Source organism: Tupaia chinensis, unplaced genomic scaffold, assembly GCF_000334495.1.
Source record: "Tupaia chinensis unplaced genomic scaffold, TupChi_1.0 Scaffold000081_1, whole genome shotgun sequence".
Classification (NCBI taxonomy): Eukaryota; Metazoa; Chordata; class Mammalia; order Scandentia; family Tupaiidae; genus Tupaia; species Tupaia belangeri.
This window is the reverse complement of record NW_006159542.1, coordinates 391,731-402,098: the sequence shown is the minus strand read 5'-3', so window position 1 is coordinate 402,098 and position 10,368 is coordinate 391,731. Positions and strand designations below refer to the sequence as shown.

At 46.1% G+C, this 10,368-nt stretch overlaps 1 protein-coding gene across 1 annotated transcript in view; it reads left to right on the top strand.

The window, feature by feature from the left end:
* Positions 1 to 10,368, top strand: part of EPB41L4B (erythrocyte membrane protein band 4.1 like 4B) — a gene marked incomplete at its 5' end in the record, with an annotated part of 173,769 nt that overhangs the window by 50,055 nt on the left and 113,346 nt on the right. Inside the window, 1 exon segment of the mRNA XM_014585368.2 lies at positions 5,317 to 5,421. Coding sequence (XP_014440854.2) covers positions 5,317 to 5,421 — 105 coding nt within the window.

The following is a 10,368-nucleotide window of genomic DNA, read 5'->3' as shown; positions in this document are numbered from 1 at the left end:
ACATAGCCATTACGCTAACTGCTGGTTCCCTTTTTTTCTCATTTTCATAATTATATTTTTTCCCAACAAAAACTTTATTCAGTTCCTTCAGAAAACATTGGCATAGTAAATATCTGTTGCAATTTCACAATGTATCAAAAATATGGATACATTAAATGTTGATATATTTATAACAACTTACAGATGCAAATTAGTGATAAACTAGTTTCACAGAAGGTTATAAACATTCTACTCACTAGTCGCTTTATTTATTTATTTTTTTTAGGGAAAGTTCTCTTGATGATAGGTAAATGAATAGACACACGCTATTGTGAACCTATTTCAGAAAATATGAAAAAAGTTTTGATTTGTTTTTCTCTTGTAAACAAAATTTATCTTTTATAATCTTTTTCTTTTTTTCCATACCCACCATCCACCACTCACTCTCTACCAATCATTTTCCCCACTTACTGTCACTAGCATCTACAACCATCCTCTCTGCCATCACATCTTCAGATCGCTCAGCCTCTGCCTGAAGTACAGATAGTACAATGTAGGTGGGGATATACAGTGTGTATCTTTTAAAGCCTGGCTCACTTCACTCAACGATAACTCTGCTGTCTTCATTCATTGTGAGTCAAACGAAAGGATCTCATTGTTCTCATTGTTTCTTATCGCTGTGTAATATTCCACAGTATTTATATGTGCACCGTTTTTCAATCCAGTCATCAATTATCTTTTATAATGGATGGACAATATTCTGGAGTGTTGACATGCCATGGCTCTGTGTCCCTGTGGTTGAGAGATTAGGTTGTTCATCTCTCTGCCTTTTCCTTTCCTTAGTAGATCGTGTCATAGAGTCATTGCACACCCAGCCTCTGCGTCAGCTGAGTTGTTCCCTTTCAGAGAGTACTTCCAGGAAGGAAAGCTTGAAGGCTTTAATCCAGTGTTATCGTTTTGTTCATTGTTTGTTTTGCTTTTAGTTTATATTTATTTATTTCATGAGACAGAGAAACAGAGAAAGAAAAGCACTCCCAACAGGGTCTTTACGCTGCAATCCACCCCCCAGCCTTAGCCAGCCAGGACTTTGGGCCACGTGTGTGCCCCGTGTGTACAGGGAGACCTCAGAATGTAAACTTGAGACTTTCCCATGTGGTCTGAGCATCACAGACCTTTGCATGCTGCTGGCCCAATGATGTAGTTTTTATTCTTAGTATTGGTGATTGCCATTGTGTATTACACAAATTCAGGTGTACAAAGGAAGAGGTGTATAGAGGTAGGGTTTAATGACTTTCTAGAAGGCAGGCACCCTTGTATCACTGCCTACCATGAGAGAGAAGCCTGCCCACAAGCCCACTACTCAGTCGGCGCTGTAGAGTGATGATACTGGATTTGTTATTCCTTCTTCATACTTTATTATTTTTAATCTGCCTGAGGGCACGTGTGCTTCCCAGAGAGAGACGGGGGAAAGTGACAAAGCATCCTCCATGGGTGGTGGCCACACCGCAGTCCCTTCTCCAGTTTCTCCTTTCAGTATTTTGGACACACACACACACACACACACACACACACACACGGTGTGTTTTTCAAGCTGCTGGATCTGAGGCTCAAACTGAGCAGTTGGCCATGTGAGATTCACCACAATGCCACTGGTTGGCCCCCTACTCATTTATCTGTTGGATAAACCAATGAAGAAAAACTGCACTCCTGATTTTTAAATATTCTTTATTGAGCTTTACATGTCATACAGTCCTTCCACCTACAGTGGACAGTTTAGTGACTTTTAGTATATTCACAGTTGTGCAAATATCACCAAATCAATTTTAGAATATCTCATCTCCTCCTAAGCCCCTCCAAAACTGCACTCTCCTTAGTAGTCACACCCTACCTCCCCAGCCTTCTGTCTCTATAGATTGGTCTACTTTGGGCACTTTTCATAAATGGAATTATACCATATGTGGTCTTTTGTGACTGACTTCTTTACTTGACATGTTTTCTAGATTCTTCCTCGTGGTAGCATGTATCAGTACTTCATTCCTTTTGTGGTGAAATATTCCGTTGTATGAATAAACTGCATTTTGTTGATCCATTCATTACTCATGGACATTTGGTTGTTTCCACCTTTTGAATATTACAAATGTTACTACTGTGAGCATTTGTGCACTGTTATTGTATGAACATATGTTTTCATTTCTCTTTCCTAGACTTGCTATATTATATGATGATTCTGTTTTTAACCATTTGAGGAACTATCAGGCTGTCTCCCAAAGCAGCTGTATCATACTACATTCACAGGGACCAGCAAGTGGTATAATGGTTATGTCACTGGACTCCCACGTAGTCGACCACGGTTCGAGTCCCAGACCAGGTGCATGTGCATGCACGCCCAAAACCCTGAGAGGAGAAAGGATTGTGACGTCGCCATCCTCTCAAGGGGCGTTTTCTTGCTTTCTGTCTCTCTGTCTTTGTTTCTCCGGTGAGTGAATTGCCCTATAGCAAAAAATCTCTCTGTCAAAAAAAACAAAAATTACGTTCACATCAGTGGTATAGGAGGGGTCTCCCCAACATTTGTTATCATCTCTCTCTCTCTTTTTTTTAATAGTGGCCACACCGCAATCCCTTCTCCTGTAACAGATTGTGGTTTTGATTTGCATTTCACTCATTGCTAATGAGACGAGCATCTTTTTGTGTGTTTGTTGACCATTTATGTACCTTTGGGGAACTCTTTCTATGTGTCTTTTACCTACTTTTAACTTGGGTATTTGCCTTTTCATATGAACTTGTAATAGTTCTTTATATATTCTAGGTGGAAGTTCCTTTCCAGATACATGATTTGCAAACATTTTCTTCTGTTCTGGGTTGACTGTACTTTCTTGATGTTCTCTAGAGCACAAAGCTTTGCATTTCGATAATCTCAAGTTAATTTCTTTCTTTTGTGGCTTGTGCCTTATGAGCCATGTCTAAGAGATCGTTGTCTGATCCAAGATCATGAAGCTTCGTGCTCGGGTTTTTTGTGAAAGTTTCCTGGTTTTAGCTCCTACATTTAGGTCTTTGAACGATGTTCAGTGAAGTTTTGTATTGAGTCATCGGGAAAGTCATGATCCATCTTTGCGTAGAAAAACGTCGAAAAATACGTCATTACTTTCCTGACCACCTAATATGTGCTGGTGTCTGCTCTTTGATTACCCAGCACTGCAGTCAAAGGCAGAATCCCTTTGGATTTCCCTCTACCAGTTTTCATAATGAGAAGTTGGTTCCTTGGTCACGTTGTGGAGTTGTTGTTTGGGGGGATTATGATGCTTAGACAATATATGTCAGATCTTCAGAAAGTTGGTGGAAAATGTGTATTATGAAAAAGCTATGCACTGATTTCAGCATTTTTTTGCAGCAGGATAAACACATACTTTAATTCCACTTTCCATGACCTCTCTTTTTCCTCCATGAGCATTTTTCTTTAAAGGTTTTTTTTATGACTATAGGGTGCGTGCGCTCGCCAGACAGACAGAGAAAGACATAGAGACAGAAAGAGAGAAATCACCCCCCAGAGGAGATGGTCACGCCGCAATCCCCTCTCCTCCATTCTCCTCTCGGGATCCTGGGCACACACGCACACATGCCCGGCGTGAGATTCAAGCCACAGGGTCCGGGATGCGAACCGCGGTCGACTACGTGGGAGTCCAGCAACATAGCCATTACGCTAACTGCTGGTTCCCCTCCATGAGCATTTTTTTAAAAGAATCATTTTATCTTATTTTATTTAAAAAATTTTTTTAAAAAATTGATCAGAAAGAAATATATAGAAGAAAAGTGAGAAAGCAAGCTGTCAGATCTGGACTCAAACCGTGGTCAGCCTTGTGGGAATCTAGCACCTTAACCACCATGATGTGAGCTTTTTGAAGTCCCTTCCTATTGGTGTTTAGATCCATTGGTAGTCATGTAATTTCTGTCTGGAATATGTGCCCTGTGTTTGGCTTGGGTGAGGATTAAGCTTTTTTTTTTTTTTTGGAAAGATTTTCGCTATAGAGCGTGTACACTTGCCAGAAAGACAGAGAGATAGAATGCGAGAAATCACCCCCCGGGGGGGTGGCCATGCCACAATCCCTTCTCCTCCATTCTCCTCTGGGGATCTTGGGCACGCACGCACGCGTGCCCAGCGTGAATTTAAGCCACTGGGTCCGGGGCTTGAACCACAGTCAGCTACATGGGAGTCCAGCGACATAGCCATTATGCTAACTGCTGGTCCTCCAGGATTAAGCTTTTTCATTGATCAAAGACTTCTTGCAGTGGTTTCTCATTGGAAGTCTGTCTTCTGGGTCCTTCTAAAGAGAGGTGGGAAAGGGGAACCAGCAGTTAGCGTAATGGCTATTTCGCTGGACTCCCACATAGTCGGCCACAGTTCGCGTCCCGGACCCGGTGGCTTAAAACTCACACCAGGCGCGTGTGCGTGTGTGCCCAAGATCCCGAGAGGAGAATGGAGGAGAAGGGATTGCGGCGTGATCATCCCCCCTGGGGGGTGATTTCTCGCTTTCTGTCTCTATGTCTCTCTCTGTCTGTCTGGCGAGTGCACACGCCCTACAGTGAAAATCTCTCCAAGAGAGGTGGGAGAGCAGATTCCTTAGGCCATTTTACAGAGTCGGCAGTGGGAGCATAAAGGTGACTTGTCCAAGGTCACACCTGACAGGAAGTAGCAGCAGGACTTGACCCTTTGTCTCCCTGACTCCTTCCATATGCTCATGCCCCATGGGTGTTCCACACCTTCCAAACCCTCAAATGAACCTGGAAGTTGGGTTTGAGTCTTGGCTCTCTTGTATCTGACCTCAAGCAGATCTTTGTTTTTTTTTTGTTTGTCCCTCCCACCCCCCAAATCCTGTTCTGTGAAATCAAAGCTTGGAAGAGCCAATTCCAAAGCTTGAGTTTGATTTCATAAGGTTGCCTGCCCTGAGAAATGGCCCAGGTCTCACTTGGTTAGAGAGATCTCTCTCTCAATCTCTCCTCTGTAGGGCTAGTTTTGGCAAAGCTTGCCGCCACCTGCAGGCAGTCACCTAGGGAACTTCTTTTTGTTAAGGTATAATGAGCAGGAGTTAGCAGGGTTATACCATTACACGATATTGAAAGTTCTTTAATCACCATTGTGCATTGCACTTGTAATAAAACTAATTAACATTTTAAAACTTTTTGTGCCCAGAGACAACACGTACGTGTTTGCAGTTTACAGCAAGAACTGGGATTTATTTTAGTGTGTGTGTGTGTGTGTGTGTGTGTGTGTGTATAGATATATCTTTTTGTTTCTTATCCAGCTGTCTCACTCTAAGTTTCCATCTACCCATTGTCTTGCAGAAGCATGCCAAAGGCCAGGATTTGTTTGATCAGATTGTGTACCACTTGGACCTTGTGGAAACAGATTACTTTGGCCTCCAGTTCCTCGACTCTGCCCAGGTCGCGGTAGGTATTCCTTTGATTACTTTCAGGACAGATTGGCATTTCATGTTAATTTCAGATCCACAGTTGCTAGAAATTAGTGGAGAAAAACAGGAGTAAAACTGTGGTATTGCTCCAACAGTGAGCATTGGCCTGGTGTTGACGGTATCCAAGTGAAATGCACTCTGCTGCCTGTAGGGGTCCCAAATCAGGGATCCATTAGGGTCATATTTCTAGAGTAGGTAGAAAGAAGAAATATCATTTTAAAGGAACATCTTTGAATGGTCCTGCCTTTTTAAAAATTAAATAATTATTTTATTTAACTTTATTTATTTACTTATTTATTTAAATTTGACCAGAAAGGGACAGAGCAAGGGAGAGTGAGAGAGAGAAAGTAAGAAAGCAAGCCACCAGATCCGAAATGCAATCTACCACATGGGGAGTTCAGCGCCCTTAACCACCATGCCACCCGCTGGCCCCTCTGCATTCATTTGTAACCAGCAGAAGAGGCCAACCCTCTGCTTTTGAAAGAGTGGGAGCCGTGGATGCAGCTGCAGCCCATTCCCTCCAGGCTTAGTAGGGCAGGGGACAGGGGGTCATTGGAGCAGGTCAGGGTGTTGCACAAGAACCATCTTACAGGCTGCAAGTGGTTGTGTTAGGTCAGCAGAGATCTTCACGCCAGCACATGTGCCTGGCGTGAGTTTTAAACCACTGGGTCCAGGACTCAAACTGCGGTCCACAACGTGGGAGTCCAGTAACGTAACCATTATGCCATCTGCTGGTCCAGATGGAACCCTCTGTTAAAAAGTAGGGATGGGGGCCAGCAGGTGGCATTGCTGTTAAGGTGCTAGACTCCCACATAACTGCCCACAGTTCGCGTCCCAGACCTGGCTGCTTGCTTTCTCATTTTCTCTCTCTCTTTCGTCAAATCAAAAAAAATAAAAAAAATTAAGTTGTAAAAAGAGCTAAAGTTGGCAATAATTTTAAAAAAGTAGGACTGATTTCTGGGAACCAGCAGTTAGCGTAATGGCTGTGTCGCTGGACTCCCACGTAGTCGACCGTGGTTCATGTCCTGGACCCGGTGGCTTAAAACTCATGCCGGGCGCGTGTGCGTGTGCGTGCCCAAGATCCCGAGAGGAGAATGGAGGAGAAGGGATTGCGGCGTGATCATCCCCCCGGGGGGTGATTTCTCACTTTCTGTCTTTATGTCTCTGTCTGTCTGTCTGGCAAGCGCACGCGCCCTATAGCGAAAACCTCTCAAAAAAAAAAAAAAAGACTGGTTAGAATTAGCAGCAGAGAGTGCCACACCTGGCTGACCTCTGGTCACCTTTAAAAAAAAAAAAAAGTAGGAATGATTTCATAATTCCCTCTTCCCAAGAAAATCTAGCCTTGGGTTTTAAAGCTGATTTATTCAACAACGTAAAAATATGTATTGAGGGCTTCTTATGAACTGGGCCCTGTTCAAAGCATTGGAAATAAAGCAGTAACTTTAGATGTGTAATATGACAGTTGATAATGAGGGTTAAGAAAAATGGGGCAGAGGAAGGGATAGAGAGAGAGATAGGGGAGGTACTGTTTTACATGGTGTATTAAAGGCAGAGTTCCCTGACAGGGAGATGGGTGAGTGAGAATCCTGGAGCGCCTCACGATGGTTAAGCCGTTCTATGGGAAAGACACTTACAGGTACTTCCTGGATACCGCATGTGACACTTGTAAGGTGAGCATGCTCAAAATTGGTGCCTGAGAATTGAGCCTGCTAGAGAACGCGAGTGAGTGCCAGGTCCATGGAGTGAGTGGAGCCTGGATGTAAATGCATCCTAGCTTGGGGGCCTCCTGGCTGGGCGCTCTCACCAGGTGTCTCAGCTCAGAAGTGTCCCCTCAGCACCACCAGCAACTCCTCTGCATCATCAGGATTTCCTGATGGCCCATAGCAGATTCCCTTCCAGTCCCGTCTCCCAGCCACCCTGGCCCTGGCTGTTGCCTCTTTGAATTAGTGGTCCCTGTTCCTTTTCCATTCCCCAGCTGGAGATTCTCACTTAGATCCACTGGGCCCTGGGGAGGGTCAGGCCAGCTTTCCCTCCGTCCAGTTCTGCATCCCTGGAAGTTGTGCCACCCAGCGCCCTACCCTCACAACTGTCCTTTGCATTCATAAAAGCTTCAGGGTATTTCAGTTTTTCTCTTTTCCTGGGAAAAGAATGTTGACTCTTCTAAATATCCCCAACACTGTTTTTTTTTTGTCACTTAAGTTTCATTTGTGCCAACCTTAAAGAGGGTCCCTTTGGGTGCTATTACCACTCAACAGTCTCTAACCCTAACCCAGATGCGGAATCCTGTTTTTCTTCATTCTGTTGTAACTTCTCTAGCTTCTACCTTTCTGGTCTTCCATCTGGTTTTGGCCCTCAATGTTCTCTTCTACCTAATTCTCCCCTCTCCCAACTTCTTCCCGCCCTTGCCTTCCTCCTAGCCTGAGCCTGGCCTCAGCCATGTCACCTGTGTCCTCACTTGGCCTTTGATTCCCTGGCCTCTCCCCAGCACGACAGGCAGGGCCATCTGTTTCCTCTGCGGGGGCATCTCCAGGCTGCCAGGCTTTGCTGGAGAGTCACAGCAATGCCTTTGGCACCAGCGTAGCTCAGAGGTTCAGCAAAGTCCAAGCCTGGAGCTGTGTTTTGAGCCTCGTTAGCCCCTAATTGAGTCTCAGGCACCCCACAGTTCTCTCTCTGAACCTTGACCACAGACCTCTAGTCTAGTTCCCACAGAATCTTCCAGAAGTCAGCCTCCCCTGCTGAGAGGACCCAGTCATCTGGCAGAAAGCCCTGAGTGTTCTTTCCCGGCACCGTCAGGATTCTCTTTTCTCTCTCGGTCCTTTTTTATGAGGAAGGAGTATGCCCGTTTCTCCTTTTGTTTGCTCTCCACACCTGCATTGACAGTCCCATTTCCAGTTGCTTCCCGAGTGCCAACTTTAGAATTCTTTCTCCATGGGCATCCTCCGGCGTCCCCGGCATCTCTCCCTTCCAACCCCTGTCTCCCCAAGGCCTCCGTTTGTTTCTTATAGCATGTGGTCTTCTCAGCTTCAGAATATCTACTGCCATCATGAGGTCTCCTACCTGGACTCTACTCCTGGCTTTACCTCTGACTCATTCGCTGGGCTTTAGATGAGCCACTGTTTGTCCCGTGGCCTAGTATCCCCATCTGCAAAATGGGCTTGGGCCTATTTTCTAAGAGCTCTCCAAGTTCTATTCTTTGGTGAGTCTGAGTCTGAAAAGAGGTCCCAAATGTCTTTTCTGGTTAGGGAGGAGAAGGTGTCCACCATTTCTGCCCAGTGTCTGTTGCTCAGGTGGCATGTCCTCCAGGTGACCCTCCTTCAGCCACTTGGATTTTCAGAAAGCCAAGGGTGTGATCTCATCACCAAAGACTTTGCCAGGAACCTCTGCAGACATGGCTGGCAAGCTTTCTGACCTGCCTGTGCCCACGCCCTACCGCCGTGCAGCAGGAGGGGTGGGGTGTTCACGGGCAGGATCAGGAGTCCCTCCCAAGTCCGATACCTGCAGAAGCTCAGCCCTTCAGGCTCTGAAGCCTTTCCAGCACCCCACTCTATGAAGGTGATAGACTTTTCTTCTCTGCAGATGTAGGAGGGTCCTCATCTTCCTTTGACACTGCAGATTTAGCAGATGAGCTGCAGCAGCGGCCACCAGCACCCCTTTTGCCCCTATTCCTCATCCTTGATTTCTGGCCTGGCTTCTGACGGTGCCCACATTGACCCCTGCATCTTTGCTTGTGCCATTTGTTCCCTAGGCAGGTGTCCTTTTTGCACCCTCTTTAAACCTCTGGCCATCCTTCAAGACTATCTCGGGTGACCACCTTCACGAAGCATGTCCTGCATCCAGAGCGTGTTTCCTCTGTGTAGACTCTGAGCTTCCTTTGCCTCTGTGGCCTCCAGTTTGTAATTTATGAGTGTAAACAATCAGCGCTTTCCGATTAGATACTAAGACTGGACTTCTTCACTCTGTGATTCTTGGATGTGGCACACAATCTAGAATCTGCTTTAGTCCCAGGAGGGAACTTAGAGAAGCAATTGTCAGAGCCTTCCATCTCCTGGATGGGGAGACCGAAGCCTTTAAATGTTGGCGAGGCACTTAGTGGCAGTTTGGACCCACGCTCGGGCTTCGCGGTTTCAGGCATCTGCTCTCTCAGTACGCTCTGCATGGCCCGTGGGAGAAACCTTGGAAATATCAACACAAACCTTTGGGAGGGTTTGCTGAGCTAGCTGCTGGGGTCTCTGATTTTGGACAACCTAGGAAGTGATTGGAACCAGGAAGCGAATGGATCACTTGGCCATTGGCTTATTACCCCGTAATGGAGGCTGAAACCTCCGCCTAGCCTCCGACATGCGGATCAGAGGGCTGGCAGCCTCACGCCTCTCGGCACTGCCCCCTGCAGACCCAGTTTATATTCCCAGCTCCCTGAAAAGAACCAGGCCTGGTTTCCGTAGTGCCCTGCCCAGTCCCGGAGCAACTGTCAAGGCCTATTGACATCACCTATTTTTAGCAGTTGGGGCTGGGACCTCCTGTTTACCTTTCCCATGTCAAAGCAGGAAGGCCATCCAAAGACCGAGAACCCACTCTGCACATCTCGTTTTGGTGCAGCGCGATGCCCAGGCGTGGAGCCTGTGCTTATGTATCAGGCTGTTTTCCAGGAGCCCAGTGCTCTGGCCTGCACCCTCCTAGTTGTCCCACTGTGATTTGCTGCTGTTTACTGAGTTCCCACCCTGAGCCAGGCATTGCCTCATGTTCATTACTGACCTATAAAACTAGCTGTAAAGCCAGCCCACCTTACATATGGGAAACTGATGCTGAGAGACACTGGGACCTTGTAAAGGTTAAAGTGGGGGACAGAGCCAGGATTCAGAACGTGGTCTCCTTTCAAAATGCCGTACTTTCCCCTGGGCTGTGCTGCTTCTTTTCTGCACACGAT